Genomic DNA, 25,825 nt, shown 5'->3' with positions numbered 1-25,825 from the left:
ATGCGTCATGGAGGAAGAAAGAGTTTACCTCACTTCAGACTCATTCCGCTTCAGTTTCTGCTAAACGAATCTGACCATGCATACAAAAAATCCCAGTGGAGAATATGTGTCTTTTGTTAGGAGATGCACGCAAACACACACTGCCACCCCCACCCAGATTTGCATCAGTCAGCCTGTCAGGCGTTTATCGCCCTTATCAGTAAGCGAACAGGACGATGGCGAGGAGGAGGTCAGTGACAGTTTTCCATCATTCAATGTGCATTTCAAAGAAGTGACAGCTGAGTGTGTGTGTGTGTGTGTGTGTGTGTGTGTGTGTGTGTGTGTGGCAGCAGTGCTGTCGTTAACTAATGTCTGTTTCCGAAGGGGTCGTCCTTATGAGGCATATTTGATGGTCCCCAATTTGTTTTATTGAAGACCTTTGTACTTTAAGAAATATAATTGGTGCTTCCTGAGGCAGTCATCACTATGACATTTCTTCATGGGTGAAAAAAATCCAGTCTTATGTAACATCCAGTGGTGAAAATTTTAATTAGTCAATGCCTGCATATAATGCTGAAAGAGATACTAACTATTAATACTAAGTTTAACAAACTATTGCCTTAGGTTTGGGTCTAGCCCATCCTGCAATATTGTCTTCTAGTTGCAATTGGAATCCATTCAAATAAAATCTTATTAAAAATCAAATGAAAACATTTAATGTTTAGCATTTTATGACAGGTGATTGAGTTCACCAATGAAATCAGTCATGGAGTTGAGGAATAGGCCTCATTTACACTATTACGTTTTAGTTTTAATACAATATTTTAGAATGAAAACGGTTCACGTCCACACTGGTGTTTCATCTAGTGTTGAATAGCTCTCCGTCCACAATATACTGCTGAAAACGTACATCACGTGACCATAGACACACTCTGAAATGTGTAGAAAGCTGAGCTCCAGTCAGTCAGCGGGAGCTCTGAGCACACTTGCCCGGCAAAGAGCAGCCAAACATCGGCCAATCCATTCTGAATCTGCTGCTGGATCTCATCTCTCTGAAGTTAAAGGCGATGTATAATTCATCTTGTGTAGTAGACCTATCTAACAAGTCGGTCTTTTGAAACTATTAGCCTACTTGTTCTCAGGTAGCATGTTTCGGCTGAGCACAAAGATAAATTATTATAGCCTACCTATTAATTTATGTAAACACATACACTGATTCGGCACGTTTGACCAATTGGTTGCCTTTATTTCCTGTATTATACAAACTTATTTTACTTTATACTTTTATATTTCTTTTTGATTATTAAAATGATAGCTTACTGATTATGATATTCAGCAAAAGAGATGGCTATTTCATATTTCACCATGCATTTCCTTTGATAATCTTTATTGTGTGCATATAGCCTGACATTAAGAACATATTTGCCAAAACCACACAGTGAGCCTAAAGTTTCATGGTTTTCAATGAAAATGAAAGGAGGCAGTTATTAGGATGTCTTGTTATAAATTTGCATACAGTGAAGATGACAGTCATATAAATTTGTACAAGATTCCTTAACATTTTTGGTGTCTGTTATATTTAGTTGTTATTAAAAAAAAACAGTGCTTTGTGTCATGTTTCGATTTTATTGTTAAGATAGTAAAACGTAGCCAGGTTGAATTAGATTATAAAAGTACACTGCCTTTTGAAGATTTACCTGACATGTCCTCACGTTCTCGGGAGTTTGTTATAAACTTGCAAAGTCTGAACTTACAGGGAAAAGATGCAAGTCTGAACCTTGTGCTTGATATTGAGAAAAAAGCCCAATCAGGTAGCGCAAATGTCAGCAGCCACACCCCAGTTTTCCCCCATCCACACTGACAAAGAGCAGCAGCGTTTTTAAATGAAAACGTTTCCAAAAAGGGTCTCAAAAACTCTGGGGTACAGAAGGCGTACCGTAGCAAAACGTATGCATTTTAAAACTAAATTGTGATAGTGGAAACAAGGCCTAAAGTTGGCATGAAATGGAAGCTAAGATTGTCCTTTTTTCCATATTGTAAAATAAATCTAACTGAAACAGTCCTGAAATGAGAAAAAAAAGTAGGGTAGTGCATGATTTTGTACTTTGGAAACCAAGTCCTTCTTAAAAAGCCATTTTCAGTGACCAGAAATGAAAATTCATTCCGAGGGGGTAGGGAAGCTTATAGTATGATGAAGACAAAATAATTTCATACAAGGCTCATTTGGAAAACATAGCACTGTAAACATTTTTGGAGATTGCAAAATACATGCTAGGAGCTATGTTCGTTTGCAGTTTTTGTTATCACAAATTGACCAGAGGCCACTGTTTTTTGAGATCTCAAATTTCTCTTGCGATTTCCATTCGCACCTGCTGTTCTTGCGTGATTCCACCAAAGGCCGCTATCGACTGACTAACGGACTGACTGATCGACTGACCCACCCTCCTCCTTCCCTAAACCCAACCAACAGTGTTTTCAAAAGCACCAATTGATCCTTTAACCAACCAACGGTTTTTAAGAAGCAATCCAATAAAAGAAAAGCCCTCATCTGATTTTTACCACATTTTCAGATTTTACCACATTCTCACCCTGTTATTTACTTGTTTATTTAGTTTTTGGCTTCTGTTATCTTACCCGATTTCTGGAATGCTCCACAGCAGAATCGAACCCTGCTGTCGTGGTCAACTCCTCTCTGCATGTCAAGTCCACCGACTTACATGTCGAGTACCAGACAAACTGGTAACAGTGAAAGACATGTTCATATGGAGGTAAACAGTCAGCTGGTAAACATTTATTTTAAAGACAAAATGCAGCCATACATACTTCTGGATACATAATTCAGGATCTCCAGAAATGTATATAGGGTCACGTTTTTCAGAATAAGCCTATTGTGCTATAAGTGCACAGATCCATTGTTTATAAACATCACTACTACATGCATATAAAAATAAGAAGAGTAGCCTATTTTCTGATTTCATGCCAACTTTAAGGATAAAACAGGCACTTCCTCATTCAGTGGTTTGATGTTTTGACCCAGCAAAGTTTGAATCAGACCCTGTTTAGGCCCTGACAAGATTAAATACGGGTGTTTAAGTTTAATCATTATGGGATGTGTGGTGGGAAAACTCACTTAAAGAAGGCATTCATGCTTCACTGCATTTTATCAGAACACAGAGGTATAATAATAGCTGTATGTATTTCAACTCATTGGTATTGTGTTCCAACTCTTTTGTAAGCCTAATAAGATAATTTAATCCATTCAGTAGTGCTCTTAACGCATTGAGCACTCCATTGAAAAAGTTTTAGAGCATGTCAAAGGAAAGGGTCTCAAAAATACCAGGTAAAAATTGTAACGACCACTTGAGGTCGGACCACTGAAAACACATGTCAATAACAGGCAGAAGCAGGGCTTTAAGGAGGAGAAAGTAACAGGTGAGAGCCATTCCAGTTAACCTCATCTGCTTCCCTAAACTAATGTTAGATTCTGTAGTCTTTAGCATACTTGTTGACATGCCACTTTATTCTGATGGTCCCCTTTAGACAAAAGTAATTTTGCAACTATGCCAACTTGTGTTCCAATATGTTCCAACTTGAAATGTACTTTTAAAGTTACTTTTAGTCTGTGAAATGTCTGTTGAGGGACTATTAAAATAACATTTTACTTGGCTGCCTGGTGGTCGGGGGAAACAGACATGCCTAGTCGGGCTTGTATGTTGCCTGGTTTCAGCTTAGCTTTTTCTGCAAGCTATCTAAGGCCCAGGAGTACTAAGCATATTTCATTGATCCTGACAGCAGATACGCCAGAGCAACATAGTGGACTTTTGCTTGAATGTGCTCGCATCTAAAACCAAGCTGTACACTAAGATGAAACGATAAAAATTACATCACACAGATATTACTCAAGCTGGAACAAAATGCAGACAAGGGACGTGTTCTACAGCTTTAGGCTTGGCTTTCAGATTTTGATTTTATTTGACATATTTTTAACCTTTTGTGGATCTTACAGTATACTGTAATAAATAAGGGTTCTAATAAAGCTGTCACTGGGGAAGTACCTTTTTGTCCGTATTGGAACATCAAAGGTACATTTTACTACCTAAAAAGTACAAAAGTGTTTTTTTTTTAAGTGGCAGCTATTGTACTTTAATTTCTGACTGTGCAGAATATAGTAAAGAGGACGTAGCATGGACAGGAGAGAGGGAGACAGGTTAGTAAACAAGTATGAACTGGGACTCATACTTGTCAGAGTGAACCCCACAAAGCTATCTGCTACAAAAAGGATCAACTATTTTATCTTGAACCAGTGCACAACACCCTACAAACCATACGATCTACAAAACCAAAATAAAACATGATGGGAGCAGCCCATCACACAACTATAACAACCTGCAGCTAATGGCCCTTTTCCACTGGCTGGTACAGTACGGTACGATACGCGTTGGTATGGGTCACCTTTATCAGGCTTGCATTTCCACTGCCTAAAAAATACCAAGGGTACCCTTTTGGTGGGTGTGGTGTTTGACAGAAAGTTTCAGTCAACGGTATTCTCGCTTGAAGAAGCCTCTCTCAAAGTAAAGCTGTACGGGTTGTTCATATATCGTATGAGAAGCACTTCTCATAAAACAGATGCTTTATACACATAAATACTTGTGTATAAATGTTCACTAATAACTTTTCTTTTAAATAATATGATTATAACTGTAGATCAATGCAACGTCTTCAATTGTTTAAAATAAATAAACAACTGCAACATATATGAACACATACAGACCCTTACAGTCTCCAATATGTTACCAATTACAGTAAAACTACATAAAGCATACATTTAGTTTTTTATTGAGGTTTAAAAACAACACAAAATATAACGCAAAGTCGGAGCAAACCTCCCATCTGTATCTTTAATCTTCACCAGCATGTAACCATTTGTTAAAAGGTATTTTCGTCATTTCGTCAAAGGCGATGATAAACATGGCAGTTTGTTTTTGGTTTAGGCTGCTGAAAGAATCATTTTCTCCTTTGTCCTTCGATTCACTCTCACGTTTGTCCCTTTCTGCAAGGATCAGGTGTCAGAAGCACTTCAATAATGACTCGCACGCTATTATCATCCGCTCATGAAGTTTGAGCTCCCTGGAGAAAGTAAAACTGCTTGCACTTTTAGACGGCCTCGTAAAACAAACGGCAGATTTGGTTCTTCTTGGCTTTGTGGCTGTACATCAAGACAATGACAAGGGTTGTTTGAGCTCGGGTCAATCATGGTTCGTTATTATATGCATGTAGTATCATGATGTAATGTCTGTTGGGTACCCTTTGCAAAGGGTACCCAAAAAGTAGTACGGTACAGTTTGCTTTTAGGTACCTTTTGACAGTGGAAATATTCCATAAAAGTGTTCCGAACTGTACAGTAACATACTCATTTAAATGGGCCATTAAAGGCTAATTCACACAGAATGTCCTTTCTCCATTCAAATGCGTATGATCATTATGCTCGCCACTTTAATCTTTCTGAGTGCATCATTCTCCAAAGCAGTAGTAGACCAACAAAAAGATCTTGAAGAAGGGGAATGTTTACAAGTGTTGTGCCTGGATACATGTGTGCTATGCTGCACTTAAAAAACTATTCCTGAGCACTGTCTTGAGTTTTTAGACACAATAAAATGGGTATGGCCTCTAAGACAGGTTGCCCAATCAAACTAAGCAGGGTTGTGCCTGTTTTGTACCTGTATAGGAAACCTTTTGGAAAAACGTGATTGCTTTTGGTGGTAGGAAGTCTGTTTATTGTCAGGGAAACTATGCTGTAAGAAACATCATCATTTGGGTGCAACATTAAACCAAAGTAATCACATAAAAAAAATACATGGCATCTCTCTTAAAAGATAAGGGTGTAACACTTGTGTTCTGGCTAAATTCCCTTACCAGTCATAGCCTAATAATCCCTGCTATAATAATTGGTGCTATTTTCATCTATATTTGGTGCACTATCAGAAATAAAGGTACGAAACCTGTCACTGGTGTGGTACCTTTCAAAATGTACACTTTTGCACCTTACATGGCCGCATATGTACCTTTAATGTACATATTATTAACTAAAAAGTACAAATGTCAAGTACTTTAACCAAATTGGGTCACAAAACACATTTTGATGGTCTGTTTGTTGAATTTAAGTTACATTGCATCTACATGCCAACTAATTCTCATTAGATTATAAGTAGACTGTTGGGTTGGGTTTAGGGTAAGGGTTAGTGCAAGTTGACATTTCTTATGGTCAGTTACAGTAAATGTCTGTTTAGCAGCAGTATCAACAGATATTAAGCACCCAGTCTACTAATACTCAACTGGACCATCAAAATAAAGTGTTACCCAAATTTTTTCTTTTAAGGTATTAATGTGCACATTTAAGGTTCAAAAGTTTACTTTTTAAAAAGGCACCACCTTAGTGACAGGTTTTGAACTTTTGTTTCTGAGAGTGTGTGTGGTGAACAAGACCCTGTTTACACCTGGTAATAATATGCGTTTACATCGATCTGATCACAAGTGGACAAGTGCTAAGTACAGATGGAATGGACTGTGAAACTTTTCGAGTTTGTCCACTTTTGATCACTTCCAGAGACTGGATTGCTCTAACAGTGTGAACCTACATGTGGTGTGATGTGTTCAGGCACTAAACATCTCCTGCTGTCCGCCTGCTGAGCTCATTCATAAATCCAGTGGCTGCAGAGGCTATTATACACTTTGTCATTGATAATCTTAGATTTGTACTAGAGGTGAAAAAATGTTAAATGGTTAACTGATTTCTCCATTTACGATTTGTTTAATCTTTTTCCTTTGCAAAAAAAAATGAATAGGCATACACATTTGACCCCAAATTACATTTTTAAAATGTGGCTGCTTCATTCTCTTTAAACAGCAGCTCTCACAGTGCCAGAGAACTGTGTTTTTTATACAGCTTTGTGAATGTTTAATTACATGTGTAAAGTCTTTAATGTGCTTTTATGCTTTTAGGTATGAGGTTTTACATGTTTTGGATGATTTATTTATCTATTTTTTTTTTATCAATTCCTGATTCTTTGCATCATGTTTTAAATCGCCTATATATATATATATATATATATATATATATAAGTGCCAAATCACTGTCAATTAAGACTATTTGTACAAAGCAAATAAAAATGATTTCAGAAAAGCAAACGGCTTGGACCACTAGCGGGTTGTTGGAGCCCTTTAGTGGCGGCGGGGCCGTAAGCAGCTGCTTAGTTCTCTTAAAATGCTGATTTATACTTCTGCGTCAAGCAAACAGCATGACCCACAGCGCCTGCCTTGCGTGTAGTCATGCATTTACAGTATACTTCTGCGTGCTATTTGTGTTGCTCTGCAATCACAGCATCGCAAGTTGGCAACAGGTTTTTATGTACCTCTGTGTTGAGTTCTTCGCGGGGGGTTGTTTTTTTCTGAATGCTACAAGTTGCTCAAACTCACTCATTCAGAGGTGGGAATCGGCAGAAATGCAATAACTTTAGACATAAAAAAATTATTTAATTAATTAATGCTATTTGTGTTGCTCTGCAATAACAGCATCGCAAGTTGGCAACAGGTTTTTATGTACCTCTGTGTTGAGTTCTTTGCGGGGGGTTGCTTTTTTCTGAATGCTACAAGTTGCTCAAACTCACTCATTCAGAGGTGGGAATCGGCAGAAATGCAATAACTTTAGACATAAAAAAAAACACAAAACAAAAGTCACCATCTGGACCTCCTTCATGCGACTCGACACTTGTATACAGTTGCTCCATCCGGGCTTCCTATCTAGGGCACCTTTGAGGGGCCATCTTTTCTCCTAAAAAGCAAGGGTAAATATGATACTACTCATATTAATATGTACAAATCATATTAAATATAACAAAGCTAAACCCCTAGTGACAAGCTGGCGTACCCCTACTAAGGTACAATTTTTGCAATTTCCTCTGACAGCCTAAGTGCTGCCCAGTTTAGGTCCCTCATCTCATGCCAATTTACATGCTCATACTATTTCTATTGTGGGTAATATTAGCTGCACAGGTGCAAACCTCTAATCCACACATTCACGGTAGACGAGGCGCTGATGAGACACTGCGGCGAAAGCGTGGAGTTCAGTCATCACCTCTGCAGTCAGATGGCAGAGAGAGGCTTCGTTTACAGAGGCGTGGGGGAGACGGCATGTCACCGGGGGTTAAAACATCAAGAAAGTCTGACAGCAGTCAAAGAGCAAACGGAAGGAGGGTACATGAATGGTTGCCTGGCAACAGAATTAGGCTGTTTTCAGCTTTGGTTTCCAATCAGAAAGAGACGTGCTTTGCTTTCACTGTCCATACAGAGATTGTCACCTGTCATTTACCAACTGAATATGTGTTGGCTGTAGTCAACAGAGACTCTGTGGAGGACGTTTCTACCTTTGTTTCAGATAAGTGGGAAGTGTGTTTTCCACTGACCAATTGTTAAAATAGTACTTTGTGATCACATCTTGACTATTTTGGTGGAGGATGGTATGTAGGGATTATGATGGTGATTTGGGCTCTGTAAATTACAAAAAAGCTGCATATAATGAGCGTATGGTGTGAGAAAACGCTTGAGTGAAAGATTTGTTGTTTTCATGAGACAAGCCAGTTAGAAAGATAGAAGGGGGAGAGATTGAAAGTAATTGCTCTGTAGAGAGATAAAAGTCGACTGAATTGGGAGGAAAGCGAAAGACAGCAGTGATTTTGGAAGGATGCAATAAAGAAAACAATTGTGGCCCAGAAAAAAAAGCAAGCCAGAGAGATGGAGAGACAGACGAGACGGAGCTTGCTAGCAAATGGTCAGTTTTACGCCTCAGGTGGAGCCCTGTCTTCATGCCACTGTCAGAGACTGTGTGTGTGTGTGTGTGTACATTCACCCTGCACTGCAGCAAGCGCTTTTCATTAGCTTCATTTTCACATAACAAAGCAGCAGTTAGAATCTCTTCTTCACCATAGCCTGCACCAGCATCTCTCTTTCTCGATAGCAGTTCTAAAAACCTGGCAAACTGCCTTCCTAAGATAATATTTTAAGGTGTGCTACAAACATGATGGTTGTTTCAAAGTGCAGACCACATTATTGTGTTTTATTTTGGTCCAAATGAAAAACAGAATTACACATGGTTCACAGTGAACATGTAGAATGCAAGGAAATCAAACACTGCAAAAAAAAAGAAGGTGGATGTTTCACGAGAAATGCAAATGATGTATTTACTGTAAATATTGATTGATGTACTTCTTTATCTATTATTTTTGTGCTTTTTTATATTAGCATGTCACAGTTAATTTATTTATTTGTGCACCAATAATGCAATTATATCCAATAATCAGAGTAAGAACTTAGCTGCTGTAAGATATTAACATGCTACTTTCATTAAGAAATTAAGAATTGTGTGATTTAATATGCAGTAAAGCTATGCACTTAAATTAATAACAATGACACACATTCAGTATTAATCCACACCATGGCAAAAGTTGAACTATTTTGAAAACTGACAGTGCAGTGCATGTGAGAAACAGCTGATGGTGGCCATAGCGAAGGCAAACAGTGGAGGATCACGAGCTCACAAACGCATTTAAATAGGTAAAAAAAGAAGCACACATTGCATTTTCAATATTGTTTTGGACGCAATATGTGAATAGCCCCATAAAGATTTAACCTGAGAGATATAGTACAAGCTCTGATCTATAGTAGATAAATGATTACAAGCTGCGTGGAATGATTACAAGTTACAACACACAATTAAATACATATTTTGCGAACTACACAAAAGGAGGCAACCATTTTAATTGCACTTACATGTTATGATCCAGAGGAAGAAGAAACTGGTCCATATGAACTGCAACAGTTACTGACAAAGTTCCATACATAATAGTGTTTGCTGCTTCTTCCTTTATTAGCAAACAGCCTGCGATTCCTGCGCTGCAGCATAGGTTATTATATCAAAAAATTAGAAAAATGACAGGAACAAAAACAGCACTAGTTTGGCCACACTGTAATATTGTTGTGAAAATGAACTTACTCTTTATTCCCCACAGCCGAATCTCGATCGATCAGTAATCGTCATTTTCGTGTCATGATCAGTCCCGTTATCCCCCGCGCTCCTCTAGTGTCTGGATGGGAAAGGCACGTTCACGTTTTACCAGAACCAGTGCTATATATTTTATGATGTACAGTATTGACATCGATGCATTCAAGCAAAAGATCTGAACCCAACAGGATTAATTTATTAGTATCTGAGTCGACTATTTCATTAAATAATCAATAGTTTTAGATTTAAACCTCAGCTGGATGTCTTCATTCACTTAGTGCTGTGTTACACACTACATAGAAGGTCATTTTCAAAAAAACCTTAATAGGGGCTCTTTTAAAGAACTCATGGCATTTGTGTAGTCTTTGGTCAGAGCAGTAACACATGTAAACTCTATCACTGTTAGCTTAGCAACATGCTAACACCACATTCTTCGGAATCAAGACTTTCTTTTAGCCTTAATTAATGCAGTGCATGTGTTGCTTAGAGTTTATGTGCAGCATTCTAAATCACTCACTTGTGTGGTTACATTTTTATCATGCCTTGGGGCGCATCCACACTGGAGACATTCTAGCATTAAAAACAGCTAGACAGAGCGTAACACAACAGAAGGCACATTTATAGTGGCATTAACTCCTGTACACCTTTGCTAATGTGTAGCCGACTTGACACGAAATACCGCTGGGAATTTGTTCACCTGTCATTTCTACTAATTATTATGCATGCAGTCTTAATGAGCTTATATAATTGCAAAGATTGTGTGGATTGTTTGTATTATATATATATAATACAATATATATACACAATATATATATATATTCATTTGTATATTCATTTGTTAACTTGTGGACTATTTTAAACTGTTAATAAATTAATAATGTGACAAAAAAGGGTTTAAAAACAAGAAATGATGACTAATACATCATTTTCCATATTTGTTTATTCTAACCAAAAATACTGATGTTAAAAATGCAGTAGGTGATTTTCCCATATGCTATCCATTAGCATAATAGCTTTGAAACACAATCCCTCTTCTGCCTTCCAAAGACACACCTCCTGAAATCATAAACCCTCATGTTAAAGATGACAGTAGACAACCCACTCACATAGATCATGTCATTCAGCAGTTAAGAAACTTTATATTATTTTATAATACTACAATTCTAAACAAAAACTGTATTATGTCTAGCACGTTTGCAGTTATGTAGTTAGCAAGCAAATATTGTCATAATGTGCAATATTTTATGTATGCAAGGATTGTTGGTCTCACACTCTCACAGGCTGTCCTAAAACGACTACTGTATGTTTCGTGCTTGCAGGAATTACACTTATTACTAATCCACACTTACATGCTATTTCACACCGACTATTCAAAGTAGCGAGGTAAACAATATAGGGAGAGCAACTACACCTTAGTAAAGCAGGCTAGGTGACTAGTGCTATTTACTTTGGTTTTGTTGTTAAACTAAATAAAAAACTACATTATCGATGCTGTAAAAGGTGCCTTATGAAATTGAAAATACTTACATCAGTCTTTTGCCAGAAGATTTCAGTGGCTGTACAACACTTCTGTGCATATAACCTATTTGTACAACAACAAAATCTACATGAGCTTGCTAGACTAAAATAGTTTTAAAACATAAAATGACCTGTCTAAAAGGAATACTTCAGCCAAGGTGTCATTCTTTCTCCAGCATGCAAAACTAACATGAATGTGGTGCGTATGCACACAAAAATGGCGGATCTGCATGAACGGCTGCGCAGATGTACAGATCTACATTCGTTGACAGTTTGGGCAACTTAGCAGAATTATTGGAGATGTCAGCCAGACAAATTTTAATTGGATGAACTTTTTTTTTTGTCTTATGCTTTACCCAGAATATAAAAATACATATAAATACATTTAGATAATTTACTTTAATCATTATTATTAGAATGTGAAGACACTTTTAACGAGCAAATGTTTCTGAAGACAATCACCTACTGCACCTTTAATGCTTATGAACATAAAACGGTCACACTTTACAAAAAGGTTCATTAGTTAATGTTAAGTAATGCATTTACCAACGGGAACAAACAATGAACAATATATTTACTACTGTATTTGTTCATGTTAGTTAACATTACTTAATGAAAATACCGTAGTTCATTGTTAGTTCATGTTAACTCATGGTGCATTAACTAATGTTAACAAGCATGGACTTGGATGTTAATAATGTATTAGTAAATGTTCAATTATGATTAATAAATGCTGTACATGTGTTGTTCATGATTAGTTCATGTTAGTAAATGCATTAACTAATAAACCTTATTGTAAAGTGTTACCCAAAACATACACCCATTCAATATACTTGCACTGAATTTGTAAAAATATTGAAAGAATATAAAAGAATAAATCTTAAAAATATAAAGAATATTTGAAGAATATTTTAGAAATAATTGCAAGAAATTCAGTCTATTTTACTTAAAATTTTAAATTTAAGTGGTACTTGCTGATTTATTGCAATTATTCTTAAAATATACTTAACAATTCTGTTCCTTTTTTCAGTTCACAAGAATATTGAATGCATGTACTGTATGTAATATGTTCATAAGCCTCAAATTCAGTATGTTAGGTTATTATGTAAAATAATATGTAAAATATTAATATTGCCTACAATAATTTCCCACCAACAGTCAGACTATGTGTACACCTATTTATTGTTTTCTACATATTACTGCCAACGTTGCTAATTGTATACTGTTTTGTTTTTTGGGAGTATGTTGTCGTCTGGAGCCAGGACCTAAGCTTTTCACTTGCTGCTGATGATATGACATTAAAAGTGATTTGTTTTTATTTTTAAAAGTATTTATTAGTTGTCATTTCTTGTTTTTAAACCCTTTGTGTTGGCATATTAATTATTATCAATAGCTTTCAATGGTCCAGAGGGTAACAAATAAATATAAAAAAAAAAGAATACAAACATTGTACATACAGTACACAATCTAGCATTTACAGCATATGCACTCATTAAGACAGCATGCATAATAATTAGCAAAAATGACAGGAGAATAAACTACCAACAGTATTAATAATATTTTTTATAAAACATACCCCTGACATTTTTGTTTTATTTAGAAAAATCTAAATAACTTCAAAGTGAGCATATGTAAATTAGCAGCGATCAGCTTCATCCAATGGGTCTGTTGCTTTAAAGCGACACTGAATTAAAGCACAGCATGTCGTAAACTATTTTTAACTTGACATAGCATCTTACAAATGACACTCTCCTGCTGTAATCGACGAAGATGCTTGCCTAGTCCATATTTAGCATAGACCAACAATTAGAGCAGACAGTATAGGAGAACGTACACTGTGTGCACAGCCCCTTAGAAGACAGCTGCCAATGTAGGCAATAGACAGCAAGGCAGCATTCTAGCTTCTGTGTCATTCCCTGTTTTTTTTTATTTAATATTATCTGTGCAGTCTGTACGGCAACTCCATATGCTCGTTGCATTCATGGAATTCTTTCCCAGCGCCGCTGAAGTTAATCCTAACCTGCCTTTCATGCAAAACCCGCCTTTACAACGCACTGCGCTCCCACGACGGAAAGCCTCGTCTGCTTTTATAGTGTGGGATGAAATGTGTTATGCCTCATATACTCGTTCATACTCCTTTGAGAACAGTTAGAAGCCGTGAATAATCTCCAGAAATTGCTTCCATTGTGATTACAGCGCAGGAAGTGTAAAGCGTTCTGCTGGAGTCGAGTCTTCCTGCTTTGCTACCTGTATTTCAAATTAGCATATCATTTGGGTGAAATTAATTTATGTAGATTAGTCCTGGTTGATTGTTGGCTGTCTAATCAGATTGTGTGTGAGTGAATGTGTGTGTGTGTGCGTGTGTGCTGGCCCCAGTTCTTCGTGTGAAGCCGGTGCTTTACGTGCTCTACGTCCCAGATTTGTCTCTCAGTGGTTTTCCAGCCCTTTGAAGCACATTTCTTATTCGCTCCCCTGCAATTCCACACTCATTATAGGGACTTATGAACTTGCCCTGCTATTGCATCTTCCTTTCAATGTGCACTCAATGTTCAGTGTTGTAAATAAGGTGCAAAATTATTGCTCGCCAAGCTCCAACTGCAAGTAGAAATTGGCTGTAATGAGTTTAATGACAGTTGGTCAGTGATTCTGTTGGAAACCGCAACATACTACAGAGTTTTTTAGGTTGATTTGCAAGATTCATGTATCTTTTACGATGCACATTTCATAGCCACACATGTTCAAGCAACACACAGTGATGTTTTGTTCCTCAATTAATATTTCTGAATGAATAGAGTTGTTTACTAACAGTCGCTTGTTTTATTCCTGAATAAATCAGTATTGTTAAATGAGTCTGCTGAGCCAAGTTTTCCATGACTAACTCATAAAAACAGTATCATGAGTTATTCAGTGTTTTTAAAATGATTCAGTTACAAATTTAGTCTTTTTAATCTTTTGTTTTTGAGTCAATGAGTTTTTTTAATAAGCTGATTAAGTGAACGATTCAATGACGTAATAAATATTGTAACTTTTAATGAATCAGTCCGTGTTGTTAAATGAAGTCTGCTGAATTAATAATTAGTGACACATAAACTTTGTTTGTACCAGAATGAATATGATTGGTTTTTAAATTAATCACTGTTTCAATTATTCATCATAAAATCACCTGTTTCATTCATGATCGGTTGACTCACTCATACAGTCAGCCACTGTTTATGAATGAAACCAGTGTTGCAGAATGAATGTTAGGATAATGATTTGATGATTCACTTATGAATAAAGTGAATGAAACACTGTTGAATTAATTGATTGAGTCAGTAATTAAATGAATGTCTCAAAAAGCAGTCACTTAATTTGTTAGTTTTCTTTGTTAGTCACTTAATACCATTTTCTAGGTGGATTTGCAAGATTCATATGTATGGTGCATCTTTTACGATGCACATTTCATACCAACACATGTTCAAGCAACACAAGTGATGTTTTGTACCTTAAATAATATTTCTGAATGAATAGATTTGCTAAATAACACAGTCGCTTGTTTAATCCTGAATAAATCAGTATTTTTAAATGAGTCTGCTGAGCCAAGTTTTCCATGACTAACTCATAAAAAACAGTCTCTTGAATCATTCAGTGTTTTTAAAATGATCAAGTTACTAATTTAGTCTTTTTAATCTTTTGTTTCTGAGTCAATTACATTTTTGAATAAGATGATTAAGTGATCGATTCAATGACTCAGTAAATATTGTAACTTGTTCCTTAAATAATAAGTCAGTGTTGTTAAATGAAGCCTGCTAAATTAATAATTTGATTTGAATGAATCTGATTGGTTTAGGGGATGGCCGATAGACATCACGATGCTGAGCCAGCATCGCAATCATCCATCAGCATCAGCAAAACGCTCACAAAAAATACACACTTAGGCCCGATTTACACTAATACGTCTTAGATTTAAAATGGCATTTTAGAACAAAAACAATCCATATCCACACTAGCATTTCTGAAAAACCCTCCTTCCACACGATACTGCTAAAAATGCACATTACATGACCACATACACATACTGTACACACACATATGCGCTGCAGCGTATGCGCGCGTCTGAGCTCCAGCAGTCAGAGAACTTTGAGCACAAACCCTGGAGAGCAATGCACGTCGGACAGTTTATCAAGGATGTACCACTGGATCAGGTCTCACTGTAGTTGTTAAACGTGATATTTAATTAATCTTGTCTCTATTTATTGACACTTCAGTTTTTTTAATCTATCAGGTAACGTGTCACAGCGTCAGTACACTACTTTAATCTTTTGCTTTCACACTTGTACTTAATAATTTTAGCCAAACCCTCAGATACTGTTGGTTGTGTACCTTTTTTACTAACCAAGTTTATCGACACCGTTTTAATGCCACTAATCACTCTGCCTGATCATGCCAGAGTCCTGTGAAAAAAAAAGGATTGACGTGTTTTGTGTGTGTGTACATAACTTATCTTTATTTATTCATGATTTGGTTATGGATAAAACAAAGACCATGTGGGTCAGGTAGTTGAAAAGGTAGGCTACAAATAATTACAGTTTTTCTTGATTGCTTTGATGCAGATGTCAACTAAAACTCCACATTTTCAAAACAGTTAACTAAACAGTGACACTCATGGTCAAAATGACACATTTTGCTTGCAAAAGGCTCTAACCGTGCCAAACATTAAAAACATGCAACAAAAGCAAAATTTGCCTTTAAACAACACGACTTGCAAACAAGTATATGAGCTATTTCAATCAATCATTACACAATGAACAACAAATTACAAAATACAGAACTCAGTGTGAATCAGTGCTCCATTGCTTGCCTTTGTGGCCTATTGCCAGTGCCGTTTGTTGTCTTTTTATGTAGGCTACGTCAAATTTGCCTTTTTGCAAATAGTTTAATCCAGAATAAGAAATGCTTTGATTAAAATTTTGTTGAATCCATGACATTTTTTTAAAAATGTAGTTGAAAACTGAAATACTGTAAAAAAGAAAGAAAGAAATATTACAGAAAACACATGTAAACCAAAATGAAAATATATAAATAAAGTATATATAAATAAAGTGTGTGTGTGTGTGTGTGTGTGTGTGTGTGTGTGTGTGTGTGTGTGTGTGTGTGTGTGTGTGTGTGTGTGTGTGTGTGTGTGTGTGTGTGTGTGTGTGTGGCAAAAACAACATAGACCTACCTTACCATAGACCTACCTATCTTTTTTTAGTAAGGTTTGCAGACTGATTGCTAATTAAAGATTTTATACTGATCTTGGTAGTTTCTAATGGTTAGGAATAGATGGTTTCTGTTTGGTTACCATAGCTAAAACTATGGGGTTTTGGCTGCTTAAATGACATCCGTGTTAACTGTTTTGAAAAGTGTTGGGGAAAATGTATCAATCCAATGAGAAAGAGTTTACTGTACATTTTTGCAAGACATGTTTTCTGCTTTGCTGGGATAGTGATGAGAAAAATGGAGTGGATCCTAGTTTCTTTAACCAGGTCAAAGCAATCAAGAAAAACTGTAATTCGTTATGAATTAACTTATTATTCATTAATAATTAATTCACCAAAGCCTACTACGATGATGCCATTGTCCATCGCGATGTTTAACATTAGACATCATACGATGCCAAACCCTAGACTGATTGTTAAATTATTCACTGTTTCAATCGTTCATCATAAAATCACCTGTTTCATTCATAATTAGTTGACTCACTCGTACAGACAGCCACTGTTTATGAATAAATCCAGTGTTGATGAATGAATATTGGGATAATGATTTGATGATTCACTTATGAATAAAGTGAATGAAACACTGTTGAATGGATTGATTGAGTCAGTAATTTTATAAAAGTCTCAAAACCAGTCACTTAATTCAATTTTGAGTGAATTACTTTTGATGAATGATTAAAAATCAAAGTAAATGATCTACAGAAAGAGTCACAGAAAAATTGTAAAATCGTTTTCTGAAAACACCCTTCAGCCAATCTAACTGAAAGCATCCACCACATATGAGTCTCAATCCCTATGTAAAAGCTTCTGCAAGTAAAATGCCATCAATGCCATTGACTGAAACAATGGCTATCATTCATCTTGTCCACCCCCATCCACACCGACAGCGGTGCTTGTTGGCGCGTCTGAGTCAGAAAGCAGCAAGGCGGAAAGGGAATATTGATGGGGGGCGGCTGGGCAGTGCTCGCACCTTGATGCAGATATTAAACAGATCTGTAGGCTGAGTACGGGAAGGCTCCCTGCCGCGAGTGACTCATTTGGTCGGTCGTGGTAGACTAACTGTGAATCTCGAAGAGGAGATCAGCTGTTCAGAGATTTCAAAAGGGCCGTCTGTCCACAAGTGCAGCTTGTGATCTGTTCCTCACTACCCTTCTGCTTCTCTCCACGCTCCGTTCCTCCTTCTCTCAAGCCTCTTCCCCTTGTGTGTCTTCCTACTTCACTTCCTCCTTTGCTCTTGTCCTTCAGGAAGCACTTTCATGCTAGTCTATATCCTTAAAGAATCACTCTCCACCCTGTTTTTATCAACCAGGGTCCATTTTTAATATGTGATTTCGGTTACATGTGTGCGTCTCTATGACCACCGGTGTAGGGAACTCATCAAGGGTTAATGAGCAGCCACAGACTGAACTGTGAAAGCGGAGATGGCTTACTGTATCTCTGTTTGCAGGAGTTATTTAATTTTACTTTGTGATTAACAACAGGCACGTGCAGAAGGGGGGCTTGGATGCTTGAGTTCCTGCCCTTTTTTTCTCTCAAAGAGAAAGCTTCCCTTAAAATAAAAATGCGTCCTCCTTTGCGGACAGATCCCCTATCTGCAACACCCCCAGACACTCTTCAGCTTCACAATCAACCAATGCCCCAATCTTCAACCAGATTGGTGAACAAGTATTAGTTTTGCCTTCAATTTATTTTTCAAAATGAACTTTCTGTGGTAAAGTAGTTGCCCTGTGTGCCATTCTATATGTTGCTGAGGAGTAGATGATGTTTGCAGCACAGAATGATGACACATGTCGCTCAGAGATTATGTAAAAGTCACATGAAATCCGACATGATGGTTCACATTACGGTTGCATTGCAAAACATCAGATCTGTGTCTGATTTAATACTACATATGAAAGTGGCACAAATCTGAACTGAAAAGATCAGATTCCATCATACCTGCCAACACTCCCGTTTTTCCCATAAGTCTCCCGTATTTCAGTATTTTTTTTATATTTCGGGCCACATTTGGCTGCAGTGTGAACGTAGCCTATGATTAACCTTATTTAGTGACATTTTGTCTTTAATTTGAAGATTTATTTTTGACTGTCTCCTCCTCCTCAAGAATACATGTATCATTAAATATTTAAGCCCTAACTTTGTAACATTAGGATGCTGACAACAGAGTTGAGGATCCACATGCAGTTCTTTATTAATAAGAGTAGTCAGACAGGCAATGGTCCAAACAGGAGCAAAACAGAAGCATTAAGTTAATGCAAGATTGTATTTTCAAAAAAAAAGCAAAAGGTCAGTCTAAGCGGCAAGAAAGTAAGAAGAAAACAAGGCAAGGATCTAAACACGGAAAGACTAGACAGGTTAAATGCTTCATAATGCTGCAGGATAACCAAACAACAAGACAAAAAAAGAGCAGTATATATAGTCTGTGTAGTCAGTCCTTGAGCAGCTTCCAGCTGTGTGTATGTTTAATCAACGAAGAACCGGAACAGGTGTGTGTGAGTTGCATGACAGAATTTGTAGTTTTTTTTAATGGCAGGTTTGTAGTTCTCCAGTGAGTTATATGGATATGGTCGCTGGTGATTGTGGCAATTGTCATTTGTTTTGTGTGTTTGCTCTACTAGTTTAAATAAACATTTCCATGACACACCAATTTTGTGTATAATTTGTAATTTCCGATATAAAAATGTCCCTACTCCTGGTCAACTCTGTTATATTGGTTATAAATATGCATAACAACCTTTAAAGCAATGATAAAATAAGCACAACTTGCTCCAAGTGATGTCACTTTCTCTGGCGGGAAACTCTGAAAATTATTTAAAGCATTTCGTTATTCTTCTCTCATTCGTTGGTACAAAATAGGATTCATCAATAGTTGATTACTTTTCTGTTATTGTGAAATTTCAGTGAATCTTTCATTAACTTTTTAAAAAATATAATGAAAATACATAAGTATGTGCTATATCTTGGTCTAAAGCACAAAATAGTTGAATAGTGGTTTTCAACACAGTTAGTGGTTTAAATACTTTAACAATAAGTCAAACAGTAACTAACAGTAATAAAATTAAATGTTATCTATATCACACTTAAGCATTTTTCTGTAATTAATATTTAAAATATATTATTCCAGTTTGAAATGAAATGCTTGAAATGTACCTGTTATACTGGAAAAAGTCACAAATGCCCATAAAGATTTGGTTTCTGGTTAAAATAGACACTAGGAGGTTGTACAATAACAACAACTGTCTTTCCCCCACGAATTATGATAAGAGGAACACATTACAGACAAATAAGCTATATTTTGTGCAGCTTTTTGCACAATACTGCAAAAAAGTATTGTGCAAAAAGACTTCAAAAGGCATAAAAGATGACCACGATTTGAAAACAAGATATGAAACAAGATATTTTTCATGACATGTTCATCTACAAATGGACACATTTTTTGATGTATTCAGAAGCTCGAATGGTGCTTTGTTGTACTTGTGATGCTGAGCACTCAGGAAAGAGTACTGTGGAATACAATTTGTCAAAAGAGCTCAAAGTCTACACAGTGTGGTTATTATGTCTACATTTGACAAGTGTAGATTATGGTTTAATGTAGGTGATATGTATAGAACAAACAAACACAGGCTCAATGGAAAAACATGATTTAGCCTAGGTTTGTGAAATATGCACTTAAAACATAGGCTTGACTGCAGAGTCTAGGTAAATGAATGCTACTGGGCAGTATGATGCCAACAATTTCTGTTCCTTTTCACACTAAGGATATTTACAGGGTCATATTATCAATGAATAAAGGATACTTTTGTTTAGTTCCTTGCACAACACCAAATAAATTCCACAAAATAGTTTAATAGTGTCTATGATTTTTAACCATATATATTTAAATCACCTATTCAGACTCATGAGGAGACAACTATTTTACGTTTTGTCAGTTCAGTGGCTAAATTAGACAATTTAAGGATGATTCATACATTTTTTAAAGGAGGTGCGGCACCCAAACCCCACCCCTAAACCTAACCATCATTGGGGGATAAGCAAATCGTACTAAATTGTACGAATGAGATCACACAAATTCATACAGATTAGCCACCAAATCAAAAAGTTACTAATTGCCATGATAGCATTGATCTATTTCTATATGGATAACTCTTCTGTGGTCAGTTTGCTCAGTAGCTCACCTTGTATGGTGTTGTACTTGTGTAGAGCACTCAAATTTGAGTTCGGCACAGTTACACAAAAGTGATTAAAGCAATGTGAAAGCAAGATGTATTTATGTATGTATGCAGTTGCATTGTACTTTTTTGTATGATTGTATAAATCAGAGTATGTTTTCTTGTACATTCCTCATTGGCACTTGCAATAAGTACGTGTAACTGAAACGTACAACAAAACGTACAATAAGTTTCAGATTATCTGAAATATGTAACCAGACATACCCAGAACAATGTATTTGGCAAAAATGTAGGCTGAGGCACATATTTCCAATGGGTCTGGGCTGAAAATCACCCTTTTGTTGATGTCTCATAAGAAAATGAGCAACGAAAAGTATCAGGAGGAACCTTTTTCAGGTTTTTCAGAAGCACAGCCAGAATCACATATTAAGAATAAGATTGTGTTTTTTTTTTTGACACTTACCTGATCCCCTATTGATAATGCTGATCCGCTCTCTTTCTCTCGTTCTGTAGGTGGAAGGATGGCGCTCTCGCTTGTTCTGCTGTTTCTCCTTGGGTCTTTCTCACTCGCAATGGCCTCACGTAATATAACTGCAGGTAATGCTGAAGCCTGTGTCTGAGAGCTTTTTTAAATATAGGTTTATCCAACTTTAAACTTCCAAATTTGGCTTTTTAAATGTGTATTTCATTTTTTTCTCATCTGGCATTGCTTAGACATTTTGTTTTAAGAGGTTTGTCAGGTTTTGCCCATAAACTGTTTGTGTTAGTCTGATTTCTTGCACATCTTATCAGCTTCGGATGCCCATTTCAGTCATAGATAAAAACTAATTCAAATAATACATTGATTAATTGATTGAGTGATAAAATCTGTGGCAATCAACTTTTTTGTAAAACCTTTAACACAGTTTTTTTTTTTTCAACTTTGATTTTTATTGATTTTAATTAAATTACAAAACCCAGCAAACAATCCGGGGTCGCCACAGCGGAATGAACCACCAACTTGTCCAGAAAGTTTTTACGCAGCAGATGCCCTTCCAGCCGCAACCCATCTCTGGGAAATGAAAGAAGACCACTCTGTTTTAAAAGTACCAAAGAGCAAGATTATCAGACATTTCCTTTATCCATTGTGCAAGAACAGGTGCCTTTGGGTATTTTTCCAAACCAAAGCTATAACACATTTAGTTTATTTACTGACATATTTTCAGCATATATATGTCATAAACAAAGTTTTGGTTCCAAAGGAACATTTTCTCCAGCCATTTCAGACCACACTAAGCACTTCTTTCCAAAATAACTGCAGCTGTCCACACTCCCACATACAATGAAACAGAGTTCCAATGTCATCATTACATTTTGTGCAATATTCTGGAATTATAGGGTTAATTCGATGTAATTTGACAGGTGTAATATAAGTCCTCATCATCAACCTTTAACAATGTTAACTACATTAAACATATTATTTAAAACCGACATCTCATGTGTTTCGTTGTGAAAACAAATTCAAAATGCCTCTCATTTACTGATATCACAGTATATACACAGATATCACACAGTTATTAATATTTTTTTATATTAGTGGTTTTTTTATGTATTATTTTTTTATAGTTTTTTACTGGTAGTTCCATCTATATTAGTTTCAATAATATTTATTTTTTAATTATTTATTTTGTAATTGGAATTTGTATTTATTATTACCATATTTATTACAGATTTATTGCAAGTAATAGTTTTAGTTACAACATTAAGTACTTAAGCCTGACTGTGTGTGTTTGTGTTTAAGTGTGGATCTTCTGTTTATTTGTGTTTATTAGGCTGTTGATATGCTGAATGTGTAAAAAGGTCTTATTCACTGGTCACATCAGTCAGAATCTAGAATTGAATTTTTCCTCACGTCTTCTCCATCCAGCTCTAATTGCATCCTTCCTATCTCAGATATTACAAGCTTAGCTAGTCTGCTCTGCCCAAGCTGAACGACTAATGAAACACAATATCAACACTATTAGATGTCTGACAGCTATAATAAGTACATAAATCCTCACGTATATAATCTCCCTATGCATAATTGTCCTGTTCTATGGCCTGTTGAACAGGAATAAATGGCTGTGGAATATCCCTTGTTATAGAATATCTTCTGATCTGTCATTATAAGTCACGCCTGGACACACAGCGATTGTTTTTAAACAGTGATAACTGAAGAAAGCTACAGCCATTGGCATCGTTTCGTGAATTATGGTAGTAAATAAGAAACATTGAAGTCAAGAGATTCACTATTTTGGAACATTTGAATAGACTGTCACCGAGTTAAAATTGTGGATAAAATTGTACAATGTATTCTCAATATTATAGTTACTTTAACCATGTTTCTAGGCAATTTACATTAAATTATGGTGCTGGGTAATAACTGATTACATATAATCTGGACTAAATAATCAGATTACAAAAAATAACTGATTATTAGAGTAGTTTACATTTTAAATTAAAATATTTCTTATCAGATTACAGTTACTCTTTTACACAATTATAGTGAATCTCATTTTTTGTTTACTCTTCCATGTCTGATTACTTAGACTATATTTTCATTATAAAATGACATGTTAACATCATGTAAATGAATTTGGGGGGAAACTAAATTAGAGCAAGTTTGAAACAATTAATTATCCAAGTTACTAAATAAATACAGCAACTTCATGATATCCAGTTTATTTACATACAGTAACTGTTGTTTCTGTAAGTCTGGACTAAATAATAATTTACTCCTAGAGACTTTGGGCAAGTAGTCCCACAGCTATGTAAATGTTTATTATGTTTATGTTTATTAAAGAGATAGTTCACTTAAAAATGAAATTCTGTCATTATTTACTCCCCCTTTCACTTGATTCAAACCTATTTGAGTGTCCTCTTTCTGTTGGACACACTAAAAGATATTATAAAGAGAGATGGAAACCTGTAACAATGGAGTTGCATAGTATTTGTTTTTCCTACTATGGAAGTCAATGGTTACAGGTTTTCAGATTTCTTCAAAATATCTTTTTTGTGTGTTCAAAAGAAATTAGAAGGATAAAGTATTGTAGCCACTCGATGGTGAGTAAATTGTGAGCAAATTATTATTATTTTTTTTGAGTGACTGGTCTCTTTAATGTTAGTATGCAGGGTGTAGGAGTCCTTTGTTGACTTTATTTAAAGAGTTATGTTGTTATCATGATTTCAAGAATTCACACTTAGCTGATGATTGATTATAAAGCTTGTTTGGCATGCTCATGAGATCCTCGAACCCAGGGCTCCCTCCCATTTGCAAGGTGAGAGGGGAGTTTGAGCTCAGGTAGATTTCGAGAACTCCCCTGCTGTGGTAGCTAATGAAAAGATAGTGATTGCTCTTAAGAGATAACTATTTACTAGGAGCATGTCTATGATGTCAATTTGGATGAGTCAATTAACTTAAATTTCATGTTTTTGGATGGTGGAAAGAAACCCAGGGGAAACCCAAGTGAGCACGAGGAGAAAGTGTAAACTCCACACAGAAACGTTGACTGGCTTGGTACTGTAAGGACTAAAACCAGTGACGTTCTTGCTGTGAGGCAACAGTTGAAACCATCTAGGAAAGGAGGAGGAGTAGGGTGGAAGGCGGGATTCTTCAAAATGAAGATGGCTGTGATATGGAACTTAGGTATTTATAGTGGCTCAGGAATCGTCTGATTGGTGAATCATAAATTGAATAATGCAGGACCAGCCACAAGCAATCATAATCATGTGATCTTCTCGAAATTAGTTTATAAATAAACTTCACTTCTTGAATGATGTGTGAATTTTGATAAAGGATAGTCACAGCACATGGTTTTTTAATGATGCTGTCAGCAAAACCCATTTGCAAAATAAAATATTTACTGAAATATTTCTGAGGAAGGTAACAATATTTTAATTTATTCAACAACACATTGGCATAATCACAGTTCTCTGACATTGGTTAATAGTCACATGAGTGTACAAGTGAAAAACAGAGGCGCAGTAGGTAGCACGATCGCCTCACAGCAAAAAGGCCCTGGCTGGGTCAGTTGGCATTTCTGTATGGAGTTTGCATGTTTTCCCCTGGTTTGTGTGGCTTTCCTCTGGTCGCTCCGGTTTCCCCCACAGTCCAAAGACATGCGCTATAGGTGAATTAAATAAGCAGAGGCTGTAGTGTGTGTGTGTGTGTGTGTGTGTGTGTGGGTGTTTCCCGGTGTTGGGTTGCGGCTGGAAGGGCATCCACTAAGTAAAACATATATTGGATAAGTTGGCGGTTCATTCCACAGTGGTGACCCCTGATTAATAAAGGGACTAAGCTAAAAAAAAAGAATAAATATTTTGTTGCTTTTTGCTTTATCATACAAAAATGTTATGTTTAATGGACAGTTTAAAGAAGGTTAGGTAAAAAAAGTAATCTAAAAGTACTCCAAAAGTAGTTACAAAAGTAATACTTTAATTATTATTATCTAGATTAAATTACTAACAACAACTTTCACAATTTACAATTTTGTAAGTAGTTTACCCACCATAGGCAACCATCTTTTATGAATTAGTTTAGCAGTGTTGGAGTTTGCATGTACTGTCCACCCCAGACCACCCTTTATATGCAGACAGTTTATGGGTACAGTTAACTTAAAAAAACAAACAGAAAAACATTGGTAAAAATAGTAATGGTAAAAATATCACTAAATATGTAAAGCTAACCAAGTGCCATTCATTGTCAGTCGTCAACCATTTTGACCCATACAAGACAGGACTGATCCTTCATTAAAAGACTGTCAATATAGTATTAATCAGCAGTGTATGTGGTTTCTTAAAAACAGTTGCACGAAATGCCAAAATGCATGTTGTGCAGTGTAGGCTTG

The 25,825-nt window shown here is 36.2% G+C and overlaps 1 protein-coding gene across 8 annotated transcripts in view; it reads left to right on the top strand.

Moving 5' to 3' along the window:
* The window catches only part of gabbr1b (gamma-aminobutyric acid (GABA) B receptor, 1b), a 227,460-nt gene that overhangs the window by 44,044 nt on the left and 157,591 nt on the right, over window positions 1-25,825 (top strand). For all 8 annotated transcript variants that reach the window (XR_015516832.1, XR_015516831.1, XM_087295827.1 and 5 more), the window contains exon 2: window positions 21,474-21,557. Coding sequence is in view for 4 of the 8 variants with exons in the window: in XM_087295827.1 (XP_087151953.1) it covers window positions 21,482-21,557 (76 nt within the window). In the remaining 4 variants the exon portion in view is untranslated. The remainder of the gene's footprint in view (window positions 1-21,473; window positions 21,558-25,825) is intronic.

Source organism: Danio rerio, chromosome 19 (genome assembly GCF_052040795.2).
Source record: "Danio rerio strain M-AB ecotype USA chromosome 19, GRCz13ab, whole genome shotgun sequence".
Classification (NCBI taxonomy): Eukaryota; Metazoa; Chordata; class Actinopteri; order Cypriniformes; family Danionidae; genus Danio; species Danio rerio.
This window is presented reverse-complemented; position numbering and strand designations above follow the sequence as displayed.